At 42.9% G+C, this 15,560-nt stretch overlaps 2 protein-coding genes across 2 annotated transcripts; one reads left to right on the top strand and one right to left on the bottom strand.

The window, feature by feature from the left end:
* The first annotated feature begins 1,045 nt into the window (after positions 1-1,045).
* On the top strand, positions 1,046-7,172 carry LOC121881063. The gene is made up of 5 exons (XM_042388714.1): positions 1,046-1,055; positions 3,560-3,582; positions 3,770-3,858; positions 5,442-5,563; positions 6,330-7,172. The coding sequence occupies exons 1-5, from the start codon at positions 1,046-1,048 to the stop codon at positions 6,974-6,976; spliced, it is 891 nt and encodes a 296-aa protein (XP_042244648.1). The 3' UTR covers positions 6,977-7,172.
* A 1,613-nt stretch (positions 7,173-8,785) lies between these two features.
* slc35g2a (solute carrier family 35 member G2a) lies at positions 8,786-14,252 on the bottom strand. The gene is made up of 2 exons (XM_042388627.1): positions 13,944-14,252; positions 8,786-10,373 (listed from the first exon to the last, which is right to left on the bottom strand). The coding sequence occupies exon 2, from the start codon at positions 10,345-10,347 to the stop codon at positions 8,986-8,988; it is 1,362 nt and encodes a 453-aa protein (XP_042244561.1). The 5' UTR covers positions 10,348-10,373; positions 13,944-14,252; the 3' UTR covers positions 8,786-8,985.
* Between the last annotated feature and the right edge of the window lie 1,308 nt (positions 14,253-15,560).

The raw sequence follows: 15,560 nt of genomic DNA, 5'->3' as shown, positions 1-15,560 counted from the left end.
CAACCGGACCTCCTGACCTAGATTTGCTCACACACAGACACACAAGGATATCCAGGTTGAGGTCTTGATCGGGTTCTCCGGGCCAAGTCTAGTAATATTTCTCCTCTCAATACAACCATCTTGACACGCTGCAACTTGTTGTTAAGCTTTGTTTGCCTCACTGATTGCAGTACTACTAATTATACTAACCACATAACAAGATAATGAAGTCTGGTGGTGTATGACACTTAACACAACTCCTCAGCATATGCACACATGTTGAAACACTGATAAAAAGTGTGTTTCTCCTGCATATTGTTCCTGCTTTGTCACTCCTTCCTGCCTGGAGCTGTTCAAATAGATCAGATCGATTAAGCGGAGGTTGTGTGATATCGATCTGAGTACAGTCAGGAGGCCCGTGGTTAAATAACATCATTAACGCTTATATCACACCACTGTATCAGCTCTACATTTTAGGGGGCCTCACAGGAGGTGCAGTTAGTGCTTAAAGACAAATTAAATAGTGATACATTGCTGCCATTTTTCCTATGACTCAGCCAAACAAGAATAGATTCTCCTCAATCTGTCCCTGACTGCTCATGTTAGCCCTTCCACCACACTGTTTACTGAAACAGCAAAATCCCTGCTACCTTTCCGATTTATTTTTTTTATCGTTTTCGGTGTGTACTCTGTCTGCAGCAGCTCTCTCGCTAGTCTCTTCACATGAGGCTCCTGTGTTATACAGGAAGGAAGGGAAAGCTGAAATGATGTTTTGCATGTCTCATTGAGATGAGTGAGTTATAGAGGCATATCAAGGGAATTGGGATGTTTCTAATTATATTTGGCACTGCTTTTTCCTGATGGGGCACAGACAGATAATACTTCTATATTTAGGTGCAATTATTTTATTTGCTGTTTATTTAACTTATATATAACCAGGTAAGTATTTATGAGATTGGAAACCTATTTTGCAAGAGAGATCTGGCCAGGACAGCGACATAAAATGTTTCAGACAAAACCATACAAAATCAGATAACAGTACTAAAACAGATAATAATACTAAAATATGGCTTATAGTAAGATACAAATTGACAGTTAAGAATTGTGGCATTTAATAGTGTTGGAGTCTTGAATTCTGCCAGAAACATCAGATTTATCAATTGAAATTTCTTCCTTGCAGACTATTCTAAGTAATCATGAAGGCTTTCTTTGCCATCTGTACATTAGAGACAGACAGCAGATATACTGTATGTCTTGTGATCTGAGATAATGATTGGAAGATGAACTGTGAATTACATTTGCAGAGATATGATGTTAATGTAAATTGCCCAGACTGACTTTATAAATGAAAAAATACACTATTCAACAGACATGGCCAGCCAACTCTGGAATATAAGGCACAATGATTTATGAGGGTTTTATGATAAGCATAGTCCAGCATGTGGGGACACTGTGCTGATTCATTTATATACAGCAAATCACTACAATGAAGAACCGGTAAATAGGTGGCTGCCACCAGCTTTCTCCCAGCTTCACAAGAGAAACAGGACTAAAATTCTAACTTCGGTCTCAGTTTCATCACAAGGTTTCAACATGTGGTTTATGGAAAATAAAGCTAATTACCTTGATATTTCTAACAGATAACTTCTATTGTCCTCCCCTGAGCTGTCTACCCTAATGTCTTCTTCTTAGCATTAGAAAACAACTTTATCTGCAGTCAGTACAAGTTTGGGTTAAATGAGGGAGAATGAAAAATATCATAGGTCGACTGTAGTTTATGAAGTACGTTTGGGAGAGAAGAGAAACAGTATCATCTGCATAAAGAATGCTATTAGTTCAATGCGTAATAACACCTAAATTATTTGCGTAAAGTGAAAATAAAAGTGGGACAAGCACAGAACCTTGAGGCACTCCATTAATAATCATACTGAAGTATGTTCTTTGACACACTGAGTTCTACCTGAGAGATAATTACTAAACCGTCTAATTTCATATGTTGTCTTATTTGTTTTTATATATGTAACATCTCCTTATTTTATGTTTTATTTTATATGTTTTATATATGTAATGTTAATGTAATGTTTTTGTCATGTATGAACTTTACCTTTTTGGAGGTTTTTTGCTTTTGTTTTTAAGCACATTGAGTTCACGCCTGTCGTATGAAATGTGCTATATATAAATAAAGTTGACTTGACTTAAATCGGCCTACTGGCTGATCAGGCTTTAACCTTAGATTAAGCAATAATAAAATAATGTAACCCATATTAAGCAACCTTTGCTTTCTCAGGGCATAATCCACAGTATTAAAGGCTTTGCTTTGCTGAGATATCAATTATTATGAATCTTAACTGTGCCTCTCACTACACTGTTCTTAGAAAGGCATTAAGCTATACCATAATCATCAACTAATACACTCCTTTTGAAGTGATTAGATATAATTATAAGTCTGCTATATTTGTACAATGGCTCTATTGTTTGACAGTATGCTGTATTTAAAACAAATGGTCTTCTCCCCTCCTCTCTACATATTCAGGACAAAAAAGGGAAACACCCAAGAACACCACACAGTTCTCATAAACTGGCTTGTGTTGGCCGACTTTACTGTGTTACTGTTTTTATGCGGTTTGTTCATTAGTAAAGTCCTGTTGCTGTTTTAAACTGACTGTTTTTAGCCTGATTTTTTTTTTTCTGCTGACAACACCCATCATCCCATTTTCCCTTGCATCTCTGGTTTTATCACAACCAGCCCCACAAAAATCCCTGCTCCTTTCTCTCTTTTGGAATAAAATGAGTGCTAAGACACTAAAGTTACTTTCATCATCTCTATCTCTGTCTTTCCCTTTCCATCTTCCCTTTTATGTTTGTCGAGTTTTCTTATTACCTTCATCTCTCGCCACTCCTCCCCTCACTGCCAGCTGGAAGTGATTTGTGTGACAGCTAAACTGTAGGTGTGGTGTGTGCAGGTGGGGGTGGTAAACAGCGTCTGGCGGCTGCTGATAAATGTCGCTCCCCTGTTATGGAGTCATATGATGACCAAAATAGAAAGATGATATATAGAGAGGAGAGGAGGAAATGCATCAGATGGGCACCAATGAAGACAAGTTTATAACTTGTATGCATACACAGAATTTTACACCCCACCTGCAAGTTCCAACATAAAAACATACAAATGTATTGCTTTGCTGGAGGGATCCTAATTACTTGCATTTTATGGAACTGGGACAGAGAAATGCACATACACAAGCCACGCAGGGAGGCATTTTTGCTGCAGTGAGGAAAATACAAATTCTACAAATATCACCTGACCCTCCATACCCCCCTCACCTCTCTGTCTGTCCATCTCTTCCTCTGCAGGTTCTCTCTTTTCCTGATATAAACCTGCCACCACCCACGTCCAGCCCCCCCACCACAAATAGTCCCATTACAGCCTGAGAAAATCCGACATGCTGACTGGCAGACTTGCTGACGTCTGCAGAGGGAGCTCAGTCTGGAGGTCTGTTGGGAGCAGAGAGGTCACAGCTTTTCCTATGACCTTGACATGTCCTACTTCTGCTGCTTAACCCCAACACCTGTTGACCAGAGCCCTCTGCCTGGAAGAATAAGGTCATTTGGCCTTGCTGAGTATAATTCATCCTCACTGAATGTTTAATCGACAGTGTCACCAGGCAACAAAATATAATCACACAGCCAGAAAGCCAATTTTGCAGTGTTACTTAGCAACAAAATTTGGTTAATACATACTTCATAGATAAAACAGTGAATTTGATCATCATCCTTCTGCATCTTGCAGGAAACAGAGGCAGTAAACACAGGCCTGCAGAAAATTGTATCACCATCAGAGATATGTCGCAAATTTCCAACCAACACAGGATTGGCAAGGTATAGTATATAGTATATATAGATTATATAGTATTTCTACGCCCCTCAGGTTACCAATAGCATTTCAAATAATGTCTTTCTTACCTTTATTTGGTCAGTTACATGGTTAGCAAAAAACTTAGGGAAACAGGATGGAAGTACATATTAGACATGAAGTACAAAGACACCAAGGGCACAAAGAGGGGCACATAGGTGCAGCTGTGTGGAGGCCTCCCTTCCACAGAAAAAAGATAAAGAAAGGAGTACAGCACACAGTGTGGAATCTCCAGGTACAAAATGTTTTGCACAAACCTTTCCTTAGCAACAGTATATGTTTTTCTCCCTCAATACTCATTGTAAGCTTAAAACATAATCCAGATTCTCAAATGTTGCAACTTCTTCTTTAGGTTAGGGGATTTTGTGTTGACACAGAGCACAGAGTGACTGACTCATCAGTAAAAAGGTTAAAGAGGCAGACAGACCTGTGTGTGTGGACTGAGATGTCCTGTGGAAACAATGCAATGCGAGTATGACTGTAAATGACTCTGGAATGAGGCACAACAATATTATGCATCTTGCGATGAGGGAATAATATCAGTTTGGACTGAACATCTGGTCACTGATAACGAAAAATGTTTTTTAAGAAGAGAAAATTCAAATTTCAAATTCAAAAAAATTATGCAGTGTTATCTTAAAAATGAAAGTACAAGTCAGGCAGTGGGCAATTTTAATACTCAATTATTTAATGATATGTAGTACAAACAAAACAATCTCACCTCAAGGTCCATTTAGTAGCTGTTCTAGAACATTTGATCATATCGCATGACCTTCATCAGCAGATTGAGTTTGCCCAGTTTGTAGAATGGCCAGAATTGTAGATGTTCAAACTGGAACTTTTCATTCACGTCGGCTTAAAAGTTGAGCTTCAGAGTTCATTGACCTTAGAAACAGCAAAACAATCTCACCTAAAGGTCCATTTAGTAGCTGTTCTGGAGCTTTCAATCATATCGGGATTATGTGACCAAGTTGGCAATCTCACAGCCAGAGAAAACATTCCCAGAATGATTCCAGTGTATAGTACGTGAATTTGACAGTGAGTCAATGTGAGAGTTGATAAGAAGAGGGAAAATTTTGGTATACGTGGTTTGGTATACGTGTTCCTATCTGTAAACCTACACACATTTAAATGGTTCACTGTTCCACCCTGAATGTCTTTATTTCTCCATCTTTCTCTTCTCTTCTGCTTTCCACCCTGCCTTCATTGCTTTCTTTTCACCCCAGCTTTCCCATTACCCCTGTAACTCTCCTTCTCTCCCCATAATGCCCCTATTTCCCACTCAGTTTGACTTTTGACATATTACCTCCACTGAAGCATTACTCAACCAACGTCCACAGCACCCCCACCTCTGTCCCACCCTCCCTAACTTCCTCCCTCCTTCTTCCTTCTAGCACAGTTTATAAGTGAGCACCCGCAACAGTTGGCTCAGTGTGGAGAGCTTTACATATAGTGAAGGGGGTGGATAAGGAAAGAGAGAGCAGCTCTCTAACATCTTAAGGAACCAACACACTTCAACATTTCAGAGCTCCATCATGTGTGTGTTCAGGATCTGGCGTGTCCTGTGTGTGCTCTGCTACGTGGGTGCATCCTTGTGTGTGAATCAGGTTGAGTATGAAGGGAACTACCAAGACAACTATGACAACGAGATCTCTCAGGATCAGCAGGAGGGTATGTTTTGCTTATTTATCCTTTTGTCACTTTTGGTTCGTGCTTGTTAGAACAGATGGCTCATTGTGTAGAATTTGTCCTCAGTTGCCATGGCAGATTTCATTAAACCATTGCCAAATAAAGTGTTTTTTTCTTCCACACAAATTGGTTTATTAGTTTTGTAAGGTGAGGAAAGGTGTTCCACAGGGTTCTATTCTCGGTCCACTTCTATTCATTTTATATATCCTCCAATCCACATCTCTGCCAATCCGCATTTTTATTCATATGATACAATCTTTAGCCAACTAAGGGGAGTTTTCCTGTCAATTATCTATCTGTAAAGCGCTTCTTGGGAAACTGCTGTCTAAGCACATCAAAATACAGTAATTATAATTTCAGGACACAGGGCATTTTGACTCATACAGCATGTTCAAACAGAGAAAGGGACAACTGTTTATAATTATTTTTACAAATGGAATGAGTTACAAAGTGTTTCAAAAGAAAAATCCCTCATTTCTTCTGAAGATTAAGACATACTTATAAATCTTTCCCATTCTGTGAAACCATATTGTGTATGTAAATTTCTGTGTTTGTCTACACTAGTACTGTGTGTGTTTAGTCTTGTGAAAGAGACACCTTGATCTCAATGAGAATACCTGTTCAAATAAAGGATTAAATCGAATAAATGTTAATATTTTGGTTATGTTTGGTTTATGTCAATGTTAATAATCTTTCAGTTGTCTATGGGACTGTGCTGTTGATGCATCCCTCTGGTTTTTGTCTGCAGGGGAGTCTCCAACTACACCATGCCAGACTGCAGATTTCTCCCGCTGGGACAAGCTTTTCATCGCTCTGGAGGACTCCCACATGAGGCAGAACATGCTGCTAGAGTCTCTCGAGCAGCGCTGTGGAGGAATGGTCTCTCTCAGGGCGCAGATGGACAAACTGGTTAGAGGGACATGCCAACAGTGTCTACCCAGCATGGAGTCAGCATGCCAGAGGCAAACAGAGCAGGCGAGTCTCAGGCTGCAGCGAGGCTTGCAGGAGCTCAGGGAGGAGGGAGCAGAGAGAGAGAGGAGGTTAAACTCTACCTTGCAGATGCTCCTGCACAACAGTCACGAGGAGAATGCCCGGCTGACGCTGCTGGAGGAAGATAGCATTTACAGAGTGGCGCCATCGGCAGCAGCGGACAGCTTTCCGGGGATGGGACATGAGCCAACACCAAGACCTGGAGGTTTGGGGACAGCTTCTGGCTTGGGTGTGAAGCCGTTGCCATCTGGCCTGAAGGAGCAGGAAGTGACTTCACCACTGGACATGGCCACAATGGGAAGGGCCCTGGTCTCCATAGCAACAGAGCTGCAGAAGGTTCACCTGCAGCTGAGCAATGTGATAGAGCAGGCAGGAACACTGAGGAAGGACAGAGGAGACACATGAGGGGAAAGAATAATGAAAGATTGACTGGGAGCTCTCCAGTGATAATGCTTTTGCACATATTCATTTTTTGATGTTGTTTTTTATATGTGAGGTTGATTTTGTCTGGTGACAATGACTTTAAATGTACCATAAAAGTTGTGGGTTTACTGTAATGAATAAAAACTAATTAAACAACCAAATTAGCCTCATGGAAAGGTTTCCTCCCTCTTCCCACACACACTAATCAACTCATTTTCAGTGCTGCATGCTTATGTTCATGTATATGCCTACAGTCTTGTGATTTTTATGTGTTCCAGTGTGCGCTAGAGTCTACGCCACCTTGATATTTGTGTAGCTGTGGTGATTTCTGCAAATGTGGACGACCGCAGGAAAGTGTGTCAGAGGTTTTGGGTTGTATTTAATTCTGGGCAGGCCTCTCCCACTCATTAGCTGCTTTAAGAGTGTCTGTATGCAAAGAGGCCATGACTTACAACACTTTGAATGTTTATGATTCATGAATCTCTGCCAGGCCTATTACTCAGCTGCCCGTCGCTTACACACACACATTCATTGTTATAAACCACATGGAATGGCCAGTGTTGGCTGGAGGTACTTTCATGTGTTATAGTTTCACTGTGATGGGTTGTAATGTTGTTGTCCCAGATTGCCTCTTCATTTATTTTTAACATATTAATGCTTTTGTTTAGACTTTTATTAGAGCTGATGAAGAAATTGGGCAAACAAGAGTGTAGAAAAAAAGTAGACTGTCAGAGAGAAGTATAGAAAACAAGGTATGGTCTTGTGATTTTAATTAGGCCAGCGCACTGACATCACATGAACATATTCACTAATGAAAGGTTTACAACCATGGCATGAATGCATGCTTGTGCCCATGCCCTTGTATGTGTGTGTGCATGCACCTTTCTTTATAAATCCGCAGCTGGGTGGAAAATTGCAGGCAAGATCTGAAGGTTTTTTTTAAGGTCTACATGTATTTCTGTAAATGACACAACTAACACGATGCAGATGAGTGTAGAGCACGAAGAACAACAGTAGTTCTATCTCATAGATTTCTCATTACACCTGTTTCACCACAGTCTCCACACACATACACACACTGGTCTATTCAATGCAGGGACACTTGTTTCAATTGAACATCTCCATCTGTGCGGCGGGTGTGGGGATTTCAGTGATTGGAAGCTTTGTCATGTCATCTCATGTTGGCACTTCATTGATTTATAAGGCCTTGCAAGAGAGGAAAACAGACAAGGCGGGGAAAAAAGGGAAGCAGGAGGCTAATGATGAGTATAACAGAAAAGAAGAGTGACAGTGCTTGTGTGTCTGACAGGTGCTTATTAGACATAATGACTGTTCCTGCACACAAAGCAGGGTTTTATCAGCCAGCTGGCCAGACACATTTCAATAACCAGCCTCCCTTTCTGCCCTGGCTTCTTTTCGTTCCGCTCCTTCCCTTTCATCTCTGCTGTCGTCATCTGCCGTCACTCTCCTTTCCCCCCTGCTTGTTATTTGTATGCCAACCCCATCATCTTCTCTCTCTCTCTCTCCCTATTTATCTTCCTCTGATTGTGTGTCTCGCTCTGTCCTGCTCTCTCTGCTCTCCCTTGCCTCCCATCTCCTGTTTTTTCTCTCTCTCGCCAGCAGCCAGCAGCCAGCAGCCAAATAGATGGCATCAATCCTTGGCCAACCTTCAGCTGGCTGGTCGAAGTGACTGACATTACACTCTTGTGAAGCATAGCCAATATACACACGCACACTCTCTTAAGAAGGCGAGAACTTGATTACAACTGACTTCAGGAGTTTGTTCATCACTCAGATTTTAATGTCACATCACATGGTCATGATAACAGACAACACAATATCGGCACTTTCCCAAAAGCAAAGAGGACAATACAAAATAGATAAAGCTCCAATAAACATTTAGCAGTCTCTTATGTACAACAGAAACAAATCTCATAGAGGAGAGAGTGGGGTGAGAGAGAGGGGAAGTGTGAGTAGGAGAGAGGAGGTGTCTATTTGATGGGTGAGTCCAGAATCTCCTCGTACTCCTCCCTTTGGTGGCGCCCAACCCCGCGAGAGGGCAGCAGCTTCATTGCCACCAGCCAGCCAACGCTCAGTATGACCATCACATTTCCGACAACCTCAGGGGCAGTGGGAGCCAATGGCAGCACGGTTAGATACAGAAGCAGGGCAACAGGTACCTCCAGGCTCTGAGAGGCGGAGACCAGAGCCGGGTGGAGTCGGGTGAGGGCATGCGTCATCCCCAAGAAGGCTGCAATTGAGCAGGCAACCAGGCCCAGGACTAGACCCCAGGCTGTGGTACTCGTAGGCCAGGACCAGCCCTCCTGGAGCAGGGCCAAGGAGGCTGGGGCCAGCAGGCAGCCCGTCCAGCTTACTGTGAAGAGAGCCGTGCCAACTCCCACTCTCTCCTTCAGGGAGCGATATCCAACCAGCGCCAGAGCCATCCACAGCCCCGCCAGCGCTGAAAGAGACCATCCGAACGCACCCCTCCAGAATGCAACCGGGTCAGTTGATGAACCTGTATTGTTCTCATCTGCTGTGGGAAGCAACACAAGCCCCAAACCGCACAGCCCTGCAGCTATGGTGATGCCATCAGCCAATCCCAGCCTCTCCTCCAGGAGCAGGAAAGCCAGAGTCGCCGACAGCGCCGTGGTTGCCAGGCGCCAGGTTGTCGTGGCATTTCCAGGGGAGACGAAGGTTAAGGATGAGTAGGCGCAGCAGAGGGAGAGAGAGTAGGCAATGCCATAACCGAGTAGACGTAGACGATAGCCTTTTGGTCCGAAAGGGTTCTCCCCCTTCTGCAGTGGTACAGCCACAGATAAGAGCTGGACGATGGACCGAACCAAGAGCAGAAACAGGGGGCCGAGGCTGAAGCGCTCAGAAGCCACACGTGTCAGAACGATCAAACAGCCGTGAGACAGCGCCGCCCCGAGCAGCCCCACCCAGGTGAGCCGAGACGCAGACACAGAAGCCTCCCCGAAACTGGCCAGCTGTTCCCCCACCCCTTTCCCAGACCCCTTTGCTGCTTTAGCTCCACCTTCGCTCCCCTCCCCTCCTCCGGCAGCTTGGGGTTTGTGGGTCGTGTCCTTGTCTTTGTCTCTGGAGCCAAACAGAGTCAGAGGCCACCTCTTGCTCTCCGTCAGCTGTTTCCTGTCTGACGTCTCCTCCAGGAAGGAGCCAAAGTCCTCGAAAGACGGAGCATCATCGTAGCCATCGTCCCCGGGTTGGGGGAAGTGTGTGTGCACTCCAGGTTGAGGGGAGTAGGGGGTGTGCGTGGCGTATTTGGCTGTGACAGTGTGAGGGTGGATCTTTACTCTTTTCTTAGAGCCTCCCAGGAGGTGAGTGGACTCCATTGTAAAAGTTCAAAGAAGACAGACACCTGAAAGGGAAGAGAAAGGACACTTTTAGAGCCACATACAATATATATTTTACACACGCTCTCTCTTCCTCTTTCTCCCTCACGCTGTCCCTCTCTCTAGGATGCCGCTTCTTATCTCATATATCTTTAATAGCCTATGCGAGATAATAATAGCAGTGACTCACATCTCCCCATGTGCCCCGTGAGTTTGGCAGGGAATGTACCTATACGTAAGCTTCGCCCGTCTGAACAGTCACCAGTTTAATTGTTATTTCTGTGTCGTGAGAGTTCAAATTAAATCCACATTAGCAGAAATATAACCATGATGGCAGATTAGCAACACTATTATCACGCCTTTTAGTCTCCTTGGATAACATGACCTTGATGGGAGGGGGGGGGTGGAAATTGTTGGCAATGACAGTTACATAAGCAAGTGCTTCCTGCCTCATTTGTCTTTCATCTCTGTCTGTCTCGAACATTTTTTTTTCTTTCCTCCGTCTCTGTCTCCCTCTTAACCCCTCCCTCACTTTAAACATTCAAGCAGTCAAAAGAATAAATATAAATGTTCTGTACATCTGTTCTGTTATTTGTCAGTCTGTCAAAATATGATATATGTCAGCCTTTACATAAATAACAGGTACCAGAATCTACCATCTCTCCCCTCTTATACCTCCATAATATTCCTGTCAAACAGCTCCCTTTCTCATTTCAGCTGATTTACTCATCTCTTTAACTTTTCTCCTCAAGGTCCTGCTCCACGGATGACTGACTTGAAACCAAAGTAGTAATGGCTCTCTGCAGCAGAACAGTACGGCTGTGCAGGTGCTATAAGGGACACAGCCGCTGCTGCATCTCAGGTTGTAAAACACTAAGCAGTCCACTGGTTTCTCAGCGAATGGGGAGTACTTTCACGTGACATAATGTTCATACAGGTAAAAGGCAGAGGGAGAATGCTGCTCAGTTATTTCCCTGGAGTTGTGAGGAATTGCTCAACAGTAACAGTCAGCAGCTCAACATTTTTTGCCTCCTTGACTTCAGAAGAAATCCATATTTTGAACGAACAGATACGGAGTGAGATTCAAGCATGCAAAAAACGTAAGACAAGACAAAACACTCAAAGGCAAAATGGGATTTTGTGCATTTAAATATATCAAAAAATCACATTTTAAAGTTTACAATGAACTGAAAACTACCTAACACTGGATGTCACACAACAAAAAGTGAGTGTAACCACTCAATCTCATAGTCAAGCTGAGAAACAATTACTCTTAAAATCACAAAATGTGTGATAATAAAAACACAAGAACAGGGAACACACTTAAAAACATGACAAATATTATGAGAAGATGATATGGATAAAATCTTCAATCAAAGAATTTAAGATGTAAATGAAATGTTATGACATCACGATATTCATATATATCGTGATGTCATAAAATTTCAAATCAACTAACAATTTATGGATAAAATCACCAGACAGGGAGGTATGTTTTTAGATAATCCAGCAAATTAAACACCTGACAAATCATAGTACACCATCACATTGATGCAAAAATCATAGAAAAATCCAATATTGTCAGTCAGTCCTGTGCATTGACTGCCTAAAATATACCTTACAGTTATCTCATGGTATATATCATCACATTACCCAACATGTCACTCCAGATGTGTCAGATTATGAAAAACATGGCTGCAGTTTTGTTCTATTTCACCGAGTAGTTTAAAGGTCTAGATGAATGGTGTGTGACTGCAGCAGGTAAAAGTCCGACGTTTTGGCAGCTCACTGCTGTTTTTCACATCGTAAATGGTGCAGTCCCTTTGATTTGGTAGGAGCGGGGTGAGGTTATGAATTTGGTTTGTGTCTGGCTACGTGGCCTTTGTTCTCTCTGGAGATGTGGACTGTTCCCACCTAACAGCCTGGATTGCCATGTTACAAATTACAACACCTGGGGAGGTCATTGCTGTGTGTGCTTTTTCTCAGCTGTGTGTTTCTCCCTGGTTAATGGTAAAGTGCTCATAAAAGATCTAAATTATCATAACATGTGAAAACCTGAATATAGAGGTTTTGGGGGATATTCTACACCCTGAATGACATCCCTTCTAAAAATCACACTGACTTAAAGAATTGTATTAAAATGCTGAATCAGGGATCAGAAATTGAATGATAAACTACGACTTTATGATTTCACAACTTCACAGCTCGCTGAATGAAGCATAAAAATAGCCACAGGCTTGAGATCGCTCTGATGACATTTGAGAAGATCGAGTCATTCTCTCTCACTGGTGGTTGGATGCAACCCGATCTGCTGCTCTATATGAACACACAAAGAGCAAGAAGAGATCAGGATGTTCATCTCTGATTCTTCCCTTCTCAGTCAGTAAAATTTACTCATCTGGATGATGCTGCTTGCCTCTGCAATGCTGCTGCTGCTGCTGCTGCTGCTGCTGCTGGTGTTACAGCTGCTCTAAAAAGCCCATTTCACACCTTTACAACCTTAAAGTGAGCCGACACCAGACCTGCACAATGTGGGGACGACAGCAGACGACGCTCTCATGGACAGTATGCTCTTCTGATGAAATCTGGCAGAAGAAATGTCTTCCTGGTTATGTCATTTATGTGCATCACCTGCTATATTTCTATTGATGAAAGTCTTACATCCCTTTTAAAATCGATACCATCTTTAATATGGAATATTGAGAGTAACAGACCAGTCACTTTTATGAATGATACTCCTTCTCTTTATATATTCAGAGTAGGACTGATGCGAGCTTCACAGTGCACAGTACCTGTTGTATCTTGAAGTTGGGAAAAAACTGGTAAAATCATGCCAGTGTAAGAGTTTGCTTGGTGGTTATTGTGGAAATGTGTGTGTGTGTGTGAGTGTGTGTGTGTGTTTGTGTATCCCTGTTTGTGTAAGTGGGTGTGTGTCTGTGGCCTATGTGATGAGGGAGATGTTATTCTCAAGGTTATCTAGGTTCCTCAGTGATGCGCCCCTGTGACGCCAGAGGGTTGAACACACACTCAAACACACACACACACACACACACACACACACACACACACACACACACACACACACACACACACACACACACACACACACACTGACACACATGGAAAAAACGGAAGGGCTGTGGTTCGCGTTCACATTCAATTAAAATACTCATTTAACATCATAAAACATCCCAACCTCGCTTGTTCCATCACTGTGCGGCTCACGCAAGACGCAAAGATGACGGTTCGATTCCCGCTCCAGACACACTGTGAGGTTTTGTTCAGCGTCCACCAAACTGCATGTGTCTAACCCATGTATGTTGTATCTTATAGGCTACTGATAGCCCGACCCATGACCCATGACGAATTCTTGAATGGAGACAAGCGCGCGCTCGCTCAGACGCTGCATGCGCCCGCGGATTGGCACAAAACAGCTCAATCAATGAACCCCGACTGAGTCTTCAGACTGTTCCCCAATTAGTGACGTGGTGTAATTTCGTGTTATTGTACAATGTGCTCTAATCAATAAACCACCAAGTGGGTAATTTATAGTCTACCACAGTCGTCAGAAAAAGCCGCCTCCGCCCTCCGCTCACCTGCTTTCCCGCAAACCAGCGGATCCCGCCGGGTTGAACTTCACTCTCGGTCAGCCTCAGTCATTTACTGAGCATCCCCGACGCTCCATCACCTCTTCTTGTCCATTTGTTCCCCTGCTTATTCTTCTTCTACCCGCTCCACTCCTCTTTCTTCTGCGGCAGTCTCCTCAAGGGCACCGCGGCGCGCCTCCGCCCTGCCAGACCCGACACCTGCGATCACCTCACTCGGCTCTGCGGGAGGAAAACGTGTGTTTTATGGCGACCTGCGGCTCGTTCATCACTCTCTGAGCACTGATACAGATGCTCCTCCTCAGCTTCACCAGAGAGAGAGAGAGAGAGAGAGAGACAGAGAGGGGGGGAGAGAGAAAGAGAGAGGAGGGGGGAACTAATCATGATGTCTGAGCATGCGTGACATCCATTAAACCACCAGCACTGTCCCCTTTGATCACTGCGTGTCATCCCAGAGTGTATTTTCAAGTGTGTGTGTGCGAGAGAGACAGACAGTGGGAGGGAATGAATGAAAGCAAAGTGGAAATAATCAAACAAAGCAAAAAGACAACTCAATTTCCTTGTTTTGCATGAAAAGAGCTTTACAGACTGTATATAATGACCTGACAAATGCACCATAAAAATGTCCCTTACTTGTGTGTGTGTGTGTGTGTGTGTGTGTGTGTGTGTGTGTGTGTGTGTGTGTGTGTCCCAATATCACCTTCCTATTGCATCTCTTGTAACCAGATTTCTCTGTCTCTCACTCTCTTTTAAACTTAAATTGGCTTTAAAACTGGATTACCAGGTAAAGTGGGCAACTGTTGGGGTCCATAGACCTTCACGACCCCCACAAGTCCCAGATTCTCTCTATTGATTGTTTCTGGTAATTTGATTAATTGCAAATTTGTTACCACTGAATAAGAATATCAACCAATGTTGAAATATGGGCCTTTAATCAGGTGCATTTGCATCAATACTTAATTTTGAGGCCCAGATTTACTCAGGTCTGTGTCACAAGCCATTTTTAATACCGTTATCTAAGATTGTTCTGTGCTCTCATAGTGCATATCCCTATACTGTATAAATCTGTAGAATTAATTTATGCATACACAATGCACAGCATCACATGATGCTGGTGGTGTCGGATGTCAATAGGTGCCTGCAGCTAATTTTTTTCCCTGCGGCCCACACAAGAGGTTAATCCAACCCTTAATCCAATTTATATGTACAGTATTGGGAAAGTGGGTTGTATGGATTTACAGTGTTTGAAGACCTCCTCCAGTCAAAAATATGTTTTTCTTCTTGTTCCTTTAGTTGGATGTCTGGCCATCACTGTGCATAATGATGTGTGTGCAGAGTTTGACACTAGAAGGCTGTTTTCACATTTATCTGCTGAAATACAAGAATGATTTGAGACATCACAACTAGGTTGAAAGCCAATCGTGGTGCAGTATAGAACATACAGTGCACATACACTGAGAATGGACTTTTCAGTAGGAGTAGAAATAGGAGACATCTTGTGTCCAGCTGTTAAACTTTTGTAATGAACAATATTTGCATATTCATAGACTCTGGAATTTTTAATGAAGGAGAAAGACTAGATGTAAACAAGATATTTTTTGATGAAAA

The sequence above is a fragment of the Thunnus maccoyii genome, chromosome 16 (genome assembly GCF_910596095.1).
Source record: "Thunnus maccoyii chromosome 16, fThuMac1.1, whole genome shotgun sequence".
Taxonomy (NCBI): Eukaryota; Metazoa; Chordata; class Actinopteri; order Scombriformes; family Scombridae; genus Thunnus; species Thunnus maccoyii.
This window is presented reverse-complemented; position numbering and strand designations above follow the sequence as displayed.

Bases quoted from the DNA above. Each gene is read 5' to 3' on its own strand.
- LOC121881063 (XM_042388714.1), top strand. The intron at 3,583-3,769 runs GTCATTTGGCCT...TGCATCTTGCAG, and splicing joins CCTCTGCCTGGAAGAATAAG to GAAACAGAGGCAGTAAACAC. The intron at 5,564-6,329 runs GTATGTTTTGCT...TTTTGTCTGCAG, and splicing joins CTCTCAGGATCAGCAGGAGG to GGGAGTCTCCAACTACACCA.
- slc35g2a (XM_042388627.1), bottom strand. From the start codon at position 10,347: ATGGAGTCCACTCACCTCCTGGGAGGCTCTAAGAAAAGAGTAAAGATC.